Genomic DNA, 17503 nt, shown 5'->3' on the forward strand with positions numbered 1-17503 from the left:
CCCCTCACTATAGATATATTTTTGTCCATTTGATATAACCATGATTAGTAAGTCGATCCTTCACAGGTTGTTCGTAACTAGAGCTGGGTCAATTTACCGTTTTACCCCTGAAGTTACTTCTTGTTTCTTATGTCTCACTGATTCTCTAATGAACAATTGGTTTGTGGTCCAACTAGTAAACCGAATCCCTCTCAGGCCAATGAGAGGGTGGGGCCCCTTGTTCAAGACCTGGAGTCAGTACTTAAGGGAACTACCTCTCTTCTATCCCTAAAAATGGGTAGGAGTGAATTCCATCTTGCACCCCACGTCCCCAGCCATTTACCCAGTCTTACCCCTGAAATGGGAGGCCTATTGAGTCGGCGAACTTGAGCCACTCTCACCCATGCAAATCTAAGGATAATTCCGAATAAACAGGAGTTCATGGTTAGCTCAGGATTAAGATCGAGTTACCTAGGTCATCGAATGAAAAGAAAATCAGTCTCAACAGTAAACGACATTATAAAGTGAGAGTGATTTTCTTCATGGTCCGATCTTATGCAATACTCATTGCATAGGACGCCTCCACTCACATGTCTCCACATGTACAATTTTAGTGATCACATTGTTTATATCATATACAAAACTAGGCCGCATCCATAGTGTCCCCAGAATAAGGTATTCAGCGTTATCCTTATACTATAGATCATTTTGACTATATACTTGAACTTGATCAACTCTTATGTATCCACATAATGTTCAAGTAATCATACTATAGTCATAGTGTTCTTAGTTTATTGGATTTAGATTAATGATCGTAAAGTTCACTTTATTCAATAACAATTTTTACTGAATAAACAACAATAACTTTATTGAAAATAGAATATGTTTTTGTTTACAAACTATGAGTTTTAGGACATTAAAACCCAACAAGATCATGGGCTCCAACGATCCAAGATTAACCGGTTAAACTCATTAACCTTGTTAACCAACATTCGTTAACTACTAGGACATTCCACTATAGCCTAGTAGTTACACTCCCCTCACTATGGATATATTTTTGTCCATTTGATATAACCATGATTAGTAAGTCGATCCTTCACAGGTTGTTCGTAACTAGAGCTTGGTCAATTTACCGTTTTACCCCTGAAGTTACTTCTTGTTTCTTATGTCTCACTGATCCTCTAATGAACAATTGGTTTGTGGTCCAACTAGTAAACTGAATCCCTCTCAGGCCAATGAGAGGGTGGGGCCCCTTGTTCAAGACCAGAAGTCAGTACTTAAGGGAACTACCTCTCTTCTATCCCTAAAAGTGGGTATGAGTGAATTCCATCTTGCACTCCACGTCCCCAGCCATTTACCCAGTCTTACCCTTGAAATGGGAGGCCTATTGAGTCGGCGAACTTGAGCCACTCTCACCCATGAAATTCTAAGGAAAATTTCGAATAAACAGAAGTTCATGGTTAGCTCAGGATTAAGATCGAGTTACCTAGGTCATCGAATGAAAAGAAAATCAGTCTCAACAGTAAACGACATTATAAAGTGAGAGTGATTTTATTCATGGTCCGATCTTATGCAATACTCATTGCATAGGACGCCTCCACACACATGTCTCCACATGTACAATTTTAGTGATCACATTGTTTATATCATATACAAAACTAGGCCGCATCCATAGTGTCCCCAGAATAAGGTATTCAGCCTTATCCTTATACTATAGATCATTTTGACTATATACTTGAACTTGATCAACTCTTATGTATCCACATAATGTTCAAGTAATCATACTATAGTCATAGTGTTCTTAGTTTATTGGATTTAGATTAATGATCGTAAAGTTCACTTTATTCAATAACAATTTTTACTGAATAAACAACAATAACTTTATTGAAAATATAATATGTTTTTGTTTACAAACTATGAGTTTTAGGACATTAAAACCCAACAAGATCATGGGCTCCAACGATCCAAGATTAACCGGTTAAGCTCATTAACCTTGTTAACCAACATTCGTTAACTACTAGGACATTCCACTATAGCCTAGTAGTTACACTCCCCTCACTATGGATATATTTCTGTCCATTTGATATAACCATGATTAATAAGTCGATCCTTCACAGGTTGTTCGTAACTAGAGCTTGGTCAATTTACCGTTTTACCCCTGAAGTTACTTCTTGTTTCTTATGTCTCACTGATCCTCTAATGAACAATTGGTTTGTGGTCCAACTATGAAGTTACTTCTTGTTTCTTATGTCTCACTGATCCTCTAATGAACAATTGGTTTGTGGTCCAACTAGTAAATTACTTCTTGTTTCTTATGTCTCACTGATCCTCTAATGAACAATTGGTTTGTGGTCCAACTAGTAAATCGAATCCCTCTCAGGCCAATGAGAGGGTGGGGCCCCTTGTTCAAGACCAGGAGTCAGTACTTAAGGGAACTACCTCTCTTCTATCCCTAAAAGTGGGTAGGAGTGAATTCCATCTTGCACCCCACGTCCCCATCCATTTACCTAGTCTTACCCCTGAAATGGGAGGCCTATTGAGTCGGCGAACTTGAGCCACTCTCACCCATGCAATTCTAAGGAAAATTCCGAATAAACAGGAGTTCATGGTTAGCTCAGGATTAAGATCGAGTTACCTAGGTCATCGAATGAAAAGAAAATCAGTCTTAACAGTAAACGACATTATAAAGTGAGAGTGATTTTCTTCATGGTCCGATCTTATGCAATACTCATTGCATAGGACGCCCCCACTCACATATCTCCATATTATCAATTTAGTGATCACATTGTTTATATCATATACATAAGTGGGCCGCATCCATAGTGTCCCCAAAATAAGGTACTCAGTCTTATCCTTATACTATAGATCATTTTGACTATATACTTGAACTTGATCAACTCTTATGTCTCTACATATAGTTCAAGTAATCATACTATAGTCATAGTGTTCTTAGTTTATTAGATTTAGATTAATGATCGTAAAGTTCACTTTATTCAATAACAATCTTTACTGAATAAACAACAATAATAAATTTATTGAAAATAGAATATGTTTTTGTTTACAAACTATGAGTTTTAGGACATAAAACCCAACAGGTGCACCCTACCAAGATACTCTAGGACGGATAAAGACTTTATCTAGTAATTCTTGCAATTGTCCATTAAATTCCTTCAGTTATGATGATATGATAGGTACGTTGGAATGATGATGCATTATGATAATATTTCATATACGATGATGTGCATGTATGAGATGCCATGTTGCATTATGATGAAAAGTTTTGTGATACACAACCCCTATGATCTTATAAATGATGAATGTATGGAAGTTTATTCATGCGTGTTACCTAGAGTAACATGCGAAGGATGTGTGGGGTTGTATCACATGAATGATTTAAGATGAAAAGTATAGGGAACTCATACATATTGTATGTTCATTTACATCTGGTTACTTTTCCTTTTATGATGATGAGTACGGACGCGTACACTATGATGATGATGATGATCATCATGCCTTGCATGATATTCGAGGGTTCGTTGTACCTTCGGATGTTCGTTGTACCTACAACTAGCTAGCCCGACTATGATGAGTGCAAACGTCCGGCTACAACTAGCTAGCCCAAATTTGTTGTGGGTCATGTGTAGGAAAATACTACACAACAAATTTATCTGGAGTAAAGGCCACCTCTATGATGATTTTAAATGATAGGTCCATAATCATGAGTTGCATGTGTTTGCATTCCTTGACCCCAATAGTGGGTCACTTACTGAGACCTTAGGTTAGTATAGAGCATTGTCATTTTTAATATTTACTTTGCTTTATTTAATATTTTGTTTGTATTGCTTTAAAGCCCTTTTATTAAACGTATAAGTCCATGACATTGTTTTACAAAGATGTTTTAAATGATTATTTACACATAAATGGTTATGTTATGAAGATGGTAGCAACTTTAGGTTACTAGAAATCTAGGGTCGTTACAGAGAAAACACTCCAAAAACAAGTACCAAGAAAAGAGCACAACACAAACCCTGAAATCACCAAGTCTTAAAAACATGAAGACGTGAAATATTATAAGGAATTAATGTATGCAAGAACATGTTTGAGGGTATGAACCAAGACTCGAGTAGTAACAAATGAAAATATCCCTAATGACCTCCTTACAGGAATTCTTGAAGTTTCCATGAACCTTAAAAAGTTTTATTATGACATATATGATGTTATGTTGACTTATTCTTATGAGGATGATATAAAGGCTTACTTTAGAATCATGAACTTTAGGCATACAATAAAGTTAAGGTGTGTTAAAAGTAAAGAATACTACCCTGAGGTTGTGAACAATTCAAGAGCATTAGTACCTTACCCCCTGTATGCATGCTAGAAAATACTCTAATCATGCCCTAAGTGACCTATGTCTCCCACCACGTCATGTATCACGAGACCTATGTATCCTTTTTTTTTTTTGTGGGATGCACTGCTCCATGTTGTCCTAGCAGTATGTCATGTTTCGACCTCATGTTTTTTCTCACCTAGATGAGATGCACTATGCCATGTTTTACTAATCGGATATCACATTCATGTTTAGCACTGATCATGCGACCTTCTTGGTTTTTCATAGAAAGTGATCAAGGGCCACATTAGGGATAACTACCGAGTCAACTAAATCTCATGATACAAGAAACTAAGATAAGTCCTTGGTTAGCATAAGAGTGTACATTTTCCTAGCCATGAATCAAGAATATCCTCGTGAGAATCTATGAATTTCAAAAAGTAAAATAGTGACATGATGCTCCAAAAATACCCATGCATGAAATGTTAAAAGGCTTAAAAACCTCATATCATAACTCATTCTCTTCTAGGAAGAATCCATAGAGCCCAAACCTAAGATCTCACGAACTTAAAGTAATACTCTACGGTCATGGTTTATGTCAAAAAGGATAGAATTCAAGAATGCCAAGTCTAAGTTTACCACGATAGCTTTAAACTACCTAAGTCCTTCTATGGTACTTTATGATCACGTGACCATGTCACAGGAGACGTAGAGGATTTTTTAGGCGAATAGTTATATGCCGAATCCAAATCTTGATTTTCTTTCATATATAAATTTTTCGGGATCATGAGTATTAAGGGGAGGGTTGAAAGGATAAGAATCAAGTATCAATGACAAGAACATGAACAAGGATCAAGATCCAAGTTCTTAGACCTATGACCCAGAACCTCAAAATTAAGGCGTTTAGATCAGAACTAAGGTTAAGAACTCAGAGTCCATGACCAAGATCCTTGGCTAGACCATGACAAGAACTCAAGAATAAAACCTAAGGGCCAAAGTTTTTAAGATAAGAACAAGAATGTTATAAGAAATAGTTTTTTACCCTAACCTACCTTAAGCACATTATTAAGATCCTATATATAGACTACTTATTAATTATTTGTACTCATTCTTATTCTCTTATATTTTTTAGGTGACAAAGAATGAGCGGGTGAGGATGGAATAAATCTAAAATAGGTGTCAGATATAGACACACCGTTTTTCAACTGTTTTAATGTTAAGTTATTTTGTTTATTGGGTCCAATGTATGCAAACTTTACTTTGTATATAAAATGTATGTTTTCTTTTAAATATGAATTTTTTTTCTATCTGTCCTTTCATATTTTCAAACTTTTAATAAGCTATGCTTGTACATGTATGGAAGCATGTTATAAGAAGTATGTTATAAAAGTTTAGTGGCTAAAATGAGTTATTCTAATTGATGTAAAAGCATGCTGACCATGCTCGATTTTTATGAAAATGACAAAACGACTCAAAATTTAATGAAACTTAGAATATGACTATGTATCCATGTCTAGATTACAATGCTATATCCCTCTTATTATATGTTCATGCATGAGATAGTTATGATGTTATACGAGGACAATTAGGAATTTTCCAACTAATCTCTAATCGTGAACTAGGCTCAGATGTTGAGAGTCTGGTTAAAATTTTAGGACTGATTATGATTTATTTGTACTATGTGGAGACTACTAGGAGTTTTCAGTTAATTTTCTTTTAGCGAACCTACTTGGCCAATAAAGGTCACAAGCTTCTTAGGATGATTACATTTATAAGTCGGTAGAACTATAGTTGGACCCTAAAAATGACTGAACCCTATGAAAACTTTATGAGTACCTTGTAATGTGGCTAGGGAGTCTCCAACCACTCCCTAATCATGATCTGGTTGGATGAGAGTAAGAGACCACATAGGTAGATGAGTGTTGGCTAGATTGAGGGTCACAACCTCTTTTATGATGATTACATTATGGAGCCTACTAGTAGAAAATTCTTGAGAATAGTGCCAACACAGTGTGATGAGAACTATGAGTTGAAAAACAACACTAGAGTGTTGCCTTGAAAACCTACTATACATGTATCTATGACGATGACGACGATGACGACGATGATAACGGTGAAATAAACTAATAGAATAATCTAACTAAGATAGAATGATCCATGTGAGAAAGATGAGCTGAAAGATCTAAACCCCGGGAACTAATGACTCAAATTGGGCCAAGGTGAAAAGAACCTGGATAGTTTCTGCCCTTTTTCCCTAAATTGAGCTGGGGTGAATAAGTAGAATTAGGAGATACCTAGAAAAACTTATAACTTAGGAACAAACTTCTAAATATTGCACGGAATGAATGAACGGATGAATCAATAAAGATAAAACTTAAGATCGAACTAAGAAAACTAAAAATGAAGTTACTTACGAAATATTTTTTTATGCAATCATGCTACTCTAATTTTTCAGATGAAAGCTAGATGGAGCAATCGAGATGGGGGTGTACACGAGCTACGGGGCTTTGAGGATTGAGATAGATTGGTGGCTTGATTTCTGAGACGTTATGTTTTGCTTTATTTTTTATTTATGTACTTTGTCATCTTTATTTTGTAAATTGTGTCGCTAACATATTTGAAATAAGTTATATCAAATGCATAGATGTTTTCAAAAAAAAAAAAAAAACAAAGTGACACGCATGTCAACGATGAGTTTCTCAACCTTCTCTTTAACGAATTTGAAACGGCTATTTTCATCAGCTTTATTATTTTGACTTACATTGAGGAATTTTAGAGAAATATGGAATATCCTCGAAGACATGAAACAAGCTTAAGAAGTCTACAATTAAGTAAGTAGCCGTCTGGAGCAAGTTTCTAAAAAAATGCTTGTGGGAGTCGATTTGGATTGAGGGCAATGATTTAGTATTATTTTTAGGAGCTTAGTTAATCTAGTTTCATGAGAATTATACTTAGACGATGTGAATAGTTTACCACTTAATTATATTTACCGTCATATAGTTTCTACATGCATGATCTTGTGATCTCTAATAGAAAGTTGGATTTATATGCTTCCTAGTATGTTGAGTTGGATTATTATCACTTAATAAGCATGATAAGCATGTTGTATGCCTTTATTCGTTGTTATGCATTGATTTAGGGTTGGATAGACCATTATTTCCTAGTTATGAGCTAGATCAATTGTTATGTGCTATAGAGTGCTAATTATACTTTCCATAGACTATTAGTTACTATTTTACATATTTTGGTCCTAGAACCTAGTCACGAGTTCCATATCCTCCTTGAGTTGACCAGGTACCTTGTAAGGACGGATAGGATGCAACCCTTGTTCATGAACTAACCAAAAGAGGTTAGGGTCTACTTGTTACACATGACTTAGTTGTCACCCAAAGAGGATATTAGTAGCCATTAAAAGAATACTATTGGTTCATATTGGTGGTGTCTAGTGGAGAGTCATGGTCTTTTTACTAATCCAGCCTGAGTGACATAGGATAGGTAGTTTACTGTTCTAGCCTGAAAAGGCAAAGTAATAAGTAGTTACTAATCCTAAGACAGGTAGTTTTACTTTTCTAACCCGATGAGGGTACATGACAGGTAGTTTTACTGTTCTAACCCGATGAGGGTACATGAGTAGGTAGTTTACTGTCCTATCCGAAAAGGGCATAGTGACAGGCAGTTTTACAGTTCTAACATGGCATAGTGACAGATAGTTTTACTGTTCTAACTCGATGTGGTACATGAGCAGGTAGTTAGTGTTCGAGCCTGGAATTGGCTAATGATAAGTAGTATAATAATTTTAGGAACAAGTAGATGTTGCTCGACACCATTAGGGAGAATCCACCAATTTGAACTCAGTAGGTAGATAAGTATGGAGTATGGTCACCGTTTATAGCAAAAAGGGCTCCTCCATACCAACAAATATTATCTTAGGGTTTTTTCATGGCCCACAATGACTCGAGGTGCTCCTCGCACAAGATCGATGAAGGACCTAGACATACATGACACCTAGAGCGCTTCTTGCGCAAGATCAATGAAGGACCTAGACATACGTGAACCTAAAACCAAAAGAACAAAAAAGCCTCCAAGTTGTGAATCTAAAAGGGATTGAGTACTCCTTGAAGGAAGTATTCCCAAATTAGTTGTACAACGACCTGCCAAGCTTGATATAGCAATTTGGATCGAGTCTTCTTCTTTCTCGTCATTTTTACTATTATTTTGATTTGACTCCACCGATGTTACCTTTAACCTACTTTTTTATCGATTTTGAAGGAATATACATGACATGTGATTCGAAGGTATCAAAAATGGTTACAATGTTCCCATGTCTGGACAGCAAAGCAACGTTTTTCAATTTTAAATTCTTGGGAGTAGTTAAACCTCCTTTTTCTGTTTATGATTACTTAAATCTACGATAATTTTGAAGGTTAAATGCTTTTAAGTATATTTTGCTTGAATCAACTATGAAGTGTATGTAGTAAACAAAGGATATATACACCAGATTCAAACATACGAAGTTTCGTCCTCTGTATCACAGGAAGGAAGAAACAACATTTCCTGCCTTATCTGGGAGCTCAAACCAACTTAAAAAACAATTCAAAACATTCATAAAGTAAAGATGGATGGATCTTTTTAAGATGAATCGAATTCGAAACTCATGTATTTCTAACTATAACCATTCAAAATACAATTCTACATCGATCGAACTAGTCTTTTCTCTAGTTCTTAATATTAGAAACTCGTGTTTCCGCTACCCTTTCTATACATAATCTCAATCTCTAATATCAAAACAAAGCTTGGCCTCATCCCAGGGACCATTGATCTCAAACTTGAATTCCTGAATTCGTATAAGCCAATAAGGACAAACTACTGTAACAAAAATCAATAGACTTGCCAACAATATGAAAAACAACTGATGTAGGAAATAAACATACACCAAGGTGACTGTCATCAAACAGAGAGAGAATAAGAGATGCAGATGAACAGAGTACTTCTTAATAGAGTAAGTAACCAAAGGGGCAAAAAGGAAAATTTGTAAGGAGAATAACATTATGGCGAACACGTGTAACCGAGATGGAAGACGTGAAGCGATAAGAACAGAGGCCACAATAGAAGCATTTAAAGAAATGCAACTGGTTAAGCTTGGGTTCTTAAGATTACCAGGAGCTCTAACAGTGGAACCTGAGTAGTCATGTAGGAAGAGATGGAGGATAATAAGTGAAACAGTCAATGCCCAAATGGAATCTGAACTAATGGATTTAGTAAGAGTTTGGTAGATGGGAGCCAAGACATACAACCCAGTTGTGAAAAATGATATATTGAGAAAATAGTGGAGGAGAAGGTTCAATGAGAGTGTTTCTTCAGTGAAAAGAAGAATTAGAAATCCAGAAGCTAGAAGACTAATGTCAAGAAATAAGAGGGAATTCTCGTCGAGAGTCGATCTAAGTGTGTATGTCCAAACCAGACCGACAAGGGCGACGATGCATAGATATTCAGAAATGGAAACAGAGTCCAACATCACCTTTAGGATATCTCTCTTGACGACATTGGCATTCATGACGATATCTTCAAGAAAAGACTCGTCGGTGTGGTTGTCATCGAACCCGGGTTGCATACCTCCATATGCCACTTTTCTCCACTTAGGTTGAGTGTTATAGCTGCCTTCATTGGTGCTAGAATCCATTGCAAACCAAATGACCTGCTAATATTATGAGTGTTTGAATTACAGTTTCAAAAAACAAATGAAAGTACAATCCCATAAACTAAAACATCAGCTGCCATAAGATATTCAATGGTGTTTAAGATCCAGATCATGTTTTCTTTAGTCAATGCGAATTGGAGATGTTTTTTTCTTAACTCTTTTGGCCTTTTATCGACTCCTTGTCGCATATATTTTATATGATCAATGGAATATGCTTCTTATCAAAAAGTAAATCCAATATTAACTACCATTTGTGTGCAACTAGTCTCAAAATACTTCAATGTAGAAAACCATATCTAAACGGGTTTCTGCAGGGCATGAAGCCAAACGATCAACCTTTAAAATTTCGGTCCCATGAGTTCCCAAAGTCTAACTCCTTTCTTAGCACCCTACACAGAGGAAGATATCCTCTCATTTGATTCCCTCCCCAGCCTAGCTATTCATGGCAGCGAAGGCCACAATGGGCACAAACCACATGAATTAATGAGATAAGCGAACAAAAGCTTGGGCATTTGATATGAATCCAACCATTAATATTTGCATATACCCGAAAGAGCGATTCCAAGAAGCAGAGTAAAGAAGATGACCTTTACATTACATCTTCAAAGTCTCGCTAATGTAAGTTGAAACAAAGATTTATTTAGTATATCAAATCTTTATAATATTAGTATATCAAATCAAGAAAAGAATAAACTTGACATTGAGGAGTGATTTGAAGACTTTGTCTTTGGTAGTTGAACTACCTACCAATCAAGACTATTTATGTCATGTCTTATTTTCTTTTATTTTCTTCCATTTTTATTTAATAGCCTTGACGGGTAGTTAGTAGTTGACCAATATGTTTGGATTATGTTTTTAGAGTTATGTAATATTCAAGTTTAAAAATCATATTTGAATACAAAAATCTTGTGTCTTGATTTCAAATCTTGATTTAGGTTTGAAGTTAAACCGATTTATTGGATTAGTCTTGATCAAACTAATTCTGGGGTGAGTCGTCTCGGGATCTAAGAGTGACCATCATCCTTCTAACTAGCTCTTAGTTGGAATCATTCATTAAGTTAGCTGTGAAGGTTTGCAAGAATCCTAAAAGGACCTCTAGCTTTACAAATTTAGCTATTGTTGGCGCTTATCAGCATTACAATACCATATTAGCATGAGGACCAAAGACACAAGTTACTCAAAGGAAATGCAGGTGTATTCCAACTAATCAAATTTAACACTTAACTTTCAGTGCATAACTTTAAATCGAAATATAAGGAAGTGAGTACTTTAGAGTTAAAAAGTTCAGAGGAATTGATATCATTACTAGATGAATGGGACGCAAGATTACAAAAACTAAATGAAACTTTCTTCCATTGGTACTATATAAAATGCAAAGAGAACTCAGCAAATCAGTAAGATAGATAAACTTCACAATTTACAATAACCAAACATAGTTTTTATCAACCTTAATCGATCCCCTCCTTCACAATTTGCACAATACAGCAATTTATGTTTATAAGAATCTTCAAACAAGTTGTCAAATACGAGCATAGAGAATCATTTCATTCATCACAAACAAAATTGAAACCAGAAAAAGAAAAACAAATTAAGATTTACTCAGCATCCATGAACTTATTTTTTTCAAATATAAAACATCCGTCATTAAGGTAGATGGAACTTAAATCAAACGAGAACCGACTCCAAACCAGTAGCATTCAACAGTTATGAGTGTTTTTGAAGTAAGATTTCAATACTTAATCTGAATCTGGATCAGGCATCGTCAAACACATAAATTAGGCTGAGACAGGACGCTGCAGACCAAACTAGAAAACAAATAGACGTCAAACTTCAAAAAGAAAGAAAATAACCTGTTATTTCTGCTCTCTTTTCAAACATTAACTCCTTCAAACACCGTCTCGTGTGTTCGAGATTGAGGGAGGCCAAGCATTGTTCGTTCAGACAGATCGCAATTGAAGAGGAAGGAAAATGTGGGCTGGTCGAAAGAGGGAAAGATCGGGTTAGAATTGAGATGGACCCTCGACGGAGAGATTGAATCAGGTGGAGGGGCGGCGGAAGAAGACGGGATTGGCGTGAGGTTGCGACGGAGAGAAGAAAAAAAATCACAGCGGCGAGACGGTAGGGGCGTGCACCTGCGGCAAAGATCTGAGGCGGAGAAATGTAAGCTTTAATTTTTTTTTTTTTTTTTTTTTTTAATCCCAAATTTTGATCGGATATTAGACTTTAAATAACAAAATTTCTAACCTTTATTCAATATTTCATTTTACCTACAACAAAATGTAAAAATATTTCCATAAATCTTTATTTTTAATAATATTAAATTTTAAATGTTCACGTTTCGTAATCCAACCCAACCCAAAATTGTTTTACAACCCAATGCTATATTTTCGAATTTGGTTCGATTTCGAGTTGTTAAAAAAAATTAATTTCTCTCTCTCCACTACCGTCTCACAAATTCCTCCTTAAGATGCCTTAGCCACGGTGTATTAGTAATGCATAAAACACATCGAAAGAAAATGAAAGATACGAAAAGTATTGAATTGTTTTAGAGAGTGAATAAACATTACAATAAACATATATTTTCATGTATATAAGTCATTCCAAGAAACATTTTTTCGAGAAGGATCAATAATTATACGAAATAATTACACGTATAAAAATTTTAAATACAAAACAATAGATTGATTTGGGAAAGAAAAAAAAAAGAGAGAGTATATATAGATATTTCTTTACCCTCGATAATTGAACTACAAGGTGGTTGATCTTTGCGGTCATTTTGTTTTAATTGATATCATCGAGATGATTAATCTGAGGTTGAATTGGAACTTGAAGAGAAAATTTAAACGGATACAAAGAATAATCAGTGACTCTAGTCTAGGCCAATCAAGTAACTGTTCTAATATCAGTCTGGTTGGAAGAATTATTTTATGTACGATGACACGTGTCCTATGACCTTGTGATGTGATATTATGAATGTGTCGTTATATAATATGTCAAATGATATAAAGGTATGAACGAAATGTTATGTTATGTCACAATAAACTATGTAATGTATGAGATGCCATGATGCACTATGATTATGTTTTTTTTCAAGTTAAAATAGAACAGTAGTATGCATTGTTTTCAGTTAATAGTTTTATATGTGGCTTTTCATTTTCGTACTCAAAGATTATGTTAAGGTTTTGTTTTTATGATGTTATTTCTATTTCTCGATTTTAACTAAACGTACAAGTCCATGACTTCGTCTAAAATGTTTTTATTTAAAGTTATGCATATATTATTAAAACCCTGCATGAATGATGATGACTGTTGGATGGTCATGGAAGTTGAGATAAGACAAAAGTACGCATTGTTTTCGGTTAGTAGTGACTTTTAATTTTTGTACTCAAAGACTATGTTAGAAATTTAAAATGACGATGTGATAAGTGCCAACAATGCTGAATTTTGCAAAGCTAGAGGTCCTTCTATAATCCTTGCAAACTTTCACTAAAAAAAGCTATTTTAACGAATTGATTCCAACAAAGAGTTGGTTAGAAGATGAATAACTTGGAATCTATGATAGTCACTCTTAGATTCCAAGACGACTCACCCCAGAATTAGTTTGATCAAAACTAATTCAATGTATCGGTTTAAACATCAAACGTAAAACAAGAGTTGAAAAAGAATAACACCAAAGAGGTATCAAGAAAACACAAAGGTTTTGTTTGTATTCAACAATGATTCTCAAGCATGAATATTACATGCCTCTAAATAGGCCAAAAAGATAACCTAAGCTAGTAAATACAAATCGAAAAAATAACACCCGACATAAACTGTTTTAAGACAAAAGTCTTCTAATCACTTTCTAATGTCAAGTGGAGTTTCTTGCTACCCTATTATTTTCTTGATTTGATATGCCAATGCTATAAAATTATTTGGGCACAACCGTCTTTATTTCAATTTGTACCTTAGCTAGCTTTTGAAGATGCAATGTATAGGCCTCTTGAATCTTCTTAGCTTTATTGTAATCGGTCCTTCAGGTATATGCACGATGATATTTTTATTTCTTGTTTGCAACTAAACAAATAAGTCCATGACTTCAACGTTTTATTTTAATTTTTGTATATGTTATTAAAGGCATGTATGTAGTGACATCTCTAATTTAGACAAGAAAATGAGAGGCATCACAAATACAAACTATTCTATAAAATATTTTTGAGACAATTTTAAAAATTCAAACGGATTTTTTGAAACAAAATATGGAGCACGAAAATACGTTTGAACTTTTTTAAACGTTGGAAGGTGTTTTTGACGGTTTTTAAATATTTTACTCAAAATAAAAAAAAAAGAAAAGAAAATGATGAGATTTGTATTTTGAAGGGTCAGGATTTGACGGAAGCACGTGGCAAATCGCGGATGGAAACAGGGGTTGGGAAAAAGGCTTGTGTTTTGTTAAGTTGGAACGAACCCAAAAAGCATTTTAGAGGGAAGGAGGGAGATAAGGATTTCCCAATTTTAATTTTTCCCCCAAAACGGATCAGCGCCACGATCCCACTAGAGGTTGATCCATGGAGGGTGTTGGTGCCCGTCTCGGCCGTTCTTCAACTCGCTACGGACCCGCCACCGTCTTCACTGGCCCCGTCAGGAAGTGGAAGAAGAAATGGGTCCACGTTGCGCCCTCTACCGCCGCTTCCAACAACCATTCTCACTCTCAGCGCCACACCACCCCCACTAATGTAACCACCAATGGCACTGCCAATCCTACTAATAACGCTTCCCATCTTTTGCTTTACAAATGGACGCCTATTTCCCAGAGTCTCAACAATGGCAACAACGATGACAAGAACGCCGGCAAAGATGAGACCCCTACGGTGACGGAGGAGCCTCCTCGCCGGAAATTCAAATACATTCCGGTAACAGCTTTTTATTTTCTACTTCGATTATCTGGGTTTGTTGAATTTGAAATTCTAAATACTTTCCGGTAGATTTGTTGGTTCTAATGGTTTGAAGTTTCAAATGTGTTGGTTTGAATGTGGACCTGTGTCTTGTAGGAGATTTTTCAAGCTACACCTTAGCCACATACTAATTTGCGTATACCCTCCTATTTAGGCGTAACGCTAGGGCTTGCTCCTGTTTGAGCCTTATGGTTGTGAAATGTCTAAAGCGTCCTTTCTCATGGAAAAAAAAGCCTTTCTTCTGAGTGTGATAGATCAATATCTTCCACTTGATCCTTGGAGGATATCTTGGTTATTTTCTCTAGTAAGACAATGGGGTTTTGCATGTTATACTGTAGTATGATATTGCCTAGTTTAGATTTAAGCTTCATAGTTTTGCCTTTTGTTTTACCTTACAATGATTGTTTTGCTTCAATCTCCCTTATGCAACGAAAAAAAGGGAAGATTTAGTTACGATTAGAAAAAATTCTACTTTTATCCATGAATCCCTTATTCCTTATTGATCCAATTCAATAAAATCATGTTTCGTAATTTCGTGATCCTATTTTTCCATTTCGAACTTATTTCTGGATACAAATCACTTATTTCTGGATAGAACTGGGAGTTCCTATTGTAATGCATGACTACTTAACAAGTGGATTCACTGCAAATACTAGCTTGACTCATTATTGCCGAGATAATGGTATTGTAACAATGGAGATCTTGTCATATTTTCCCTACTTCCAACAAGTACAATATCATATTGGAGTCCATAATTATCCTTCCTTTGGACAAAAAACCTTTGAACCTCTCCTGTTTAATCTTATCCAAGTCAAATTTTCTTCTTTGGAGTACTTTTTGTCTGATAGGGCTAAACTGCATATCAAATTGTGGCATAACTGAAGCGCATTGCTCATTGTGGCACCCTTAATAATCCTTCCAGCAAACAAAAGTCTATTGAGGCTCTCTCTTACAATCTTTCTATTAAAGCATGTTGCCTATGCTATTTGGATCACATTGCCAATACAACTGGGGCCTGTAATTTTTGTTGGCCTTCTAAGGATTTATGTACAATTCCATGTAACTATGCTTTTGAGGCTCAACACTTTTTTATTTTGAACTCAAGGATTTTGTTGATAGGACCGAGTTTGGATCATAGCGTTGAAGACGTGTTTTAGGATTTTGAGGCTCAACACTTTATTATTTTGAACTCAAGGGTTTTGTTGATAGGACCAAGTTTGGAGCATAGTTCTGAGGACATGTTTTAAGATAACATGCCTCTACGATTTATATTATAACTTTTGGGTCTAAGTTCACATGATTTTGGAGCATAGTTCTGAGGACATGATTTTGCTTATATAAATGGAAATGTTGTCCTTATTTATATACTAGGAAATTTTACCATTTCTAATTTACGTGAGACTATGTTCACATCCCCAACATTCTCTAATTGCGTGAGTTTGCTCAGCTGATTAAGATATCATAACCTTGACCAAAAAATTAGATGTTCGAATCCTCACATTGCATATTGTTGAAATAAAAAAAACGTTATTGCTTGTTTTAAGATTATGCTTTTAGTTTGCTCCAAGTTTTAGAGGTCATTAAGAATTTTTTAATAGGCGAGGGAGAGGGTCTCAACTAGTTAAGGGGGATATTATGTCGTGTCTAAGCTTTGTTACAAGGGTGGGTTGGGCTTTGGAAACTTGATTAAAAGAAATGTCACTTCAACGAAGTAGCTTTAGTTGTTCCCTCCCTAGAATTGGATACTTCATCATAAGATTATCGAGTAGATGGAACATTTCTTCTTTTGTGAACTAGAACTCTCAGGAGTCTCTGGAAAGTCATTTCTCATTTAAAAAACTTCATCAAGTTCTCCTTTGGAGATGTGCCTTGTTTTTAATTTTGGGAAGATCATTGAATTGTAGTGAAGCCCTCTATAGCCCTTTTCCTTTACCTTAGAAGCCTTTCTTTGCAGAAAGATTCCTTTCTTAATTCTGTCGGGTCGTGGAATGACAACCTTCCTTCCCTTTCTCATAACTTCCATTTTTTAAGATACTTTCGACCTTAAGTTCACATACTATTCTTCATTATTATTGTTGCATGGTACCCACCTCTCTCCAAATTTTGGTGACATTATACTTGAAACGTTGAGGGACTTGTAAATCTTTTATGCATGATTGATTGCTCATCTCTCCTTTCTTTGCCAAACTTCTAAGTTCTTATGAAGTAATTTTTTTCTCCTGGCTGGTTTCCTCGAGAAACGTCAAAACCATGGATTTTATTTAAATATCTTTGTCTCTTTTAGGCCTCAAATGTTGTGCTTTGTATTAGGGAATATTAGAAGATCTAAATCATATTTTGTGCAGATGTTATTTTGCTTGGAGAATTTGTTATAAGATTTCTTGAGATTTTGGTGTTAATTTTTCCTCTAGAAATGGTTGTTGGGGTATAGTACATGAAGTTCTTCTTTACCCTCTTAACAATTGAGTGCATTTTATGTCTCTGGTGTTGTTTTTTGTGATCTCAAATTTAGAAACAAAAAAAAAAAAAAAAAAAAAAAAAAAAAAAAAAAAAAAAAAAAAAAAA

At 35.3% G+C, this 17503-nt stretch overlaps 2 protein-coding genes across 2 annotated transcripts in view; one reads left to right on the forward strand and one right to left on the reverse strand.

Annotated features, from left to right (window-relative positions):
* Nucleotides 1–8936: 8936 nt before the first annotated feature.
* Nucleotides 8937–12177, reverse strand: LOC111490454 (phosphatidylinositol N-acetylglucosaminyltransferase subunit C). The gene is made up of 2 exons (XM_023139083.1): nucleotides 11855–12177; nucleotides 8937–10001 (listed from the first exon to the last, which is right to left on the reverse strand). The coding sequence occupies exon 2, from the start codon at nucleotides 9984–9986 to the stop codon at nucleotides 9075–9077; it is 912 nt and encodes a 303-aa protein (XP_022994851.1). The 5' UTR covers nucleotides 9987–10001; nucleotides 11855–12177; the 3' UTR covers nucleotides 8937–9074.
* Nucleotides 12178–14447: 2270 nt separating this feature from the next.
* Nucleotides 14448–17503, forward strand: part of LOC111490478 — a 13088-nt gene continuing 10032 nt past the window's right edge. The window contains exon 1 of the mRNA XM_023139119.1: nucleotides 14448–14896. Within this exon, the coding sequence (XP_022994887.1) occupies nucleotides 14552–14896 (345 nt within the window). The 5' untranslated portion in view covers nucleotides 14448–14551. The remainder of the gene's footprint in view (nucleotides 14897–17503) is intronic.

Source organism: Cucurbita maxima, unplaced genomic scaffold (genome assembly GCF_002738345.1).
Source record: "Cucurbita maxima cultivar Rimu unplaced genomic scaffold, Cmax_1.0 Cma_Scf00015, whole genome shotgun sequence".
NCBI lineage: Eukaryota > Viridiplantae > Streptophyta > Magnoliopsida > Cucurbitales > Cucurbitaceae > Cucurbita > Cucurbita maxima.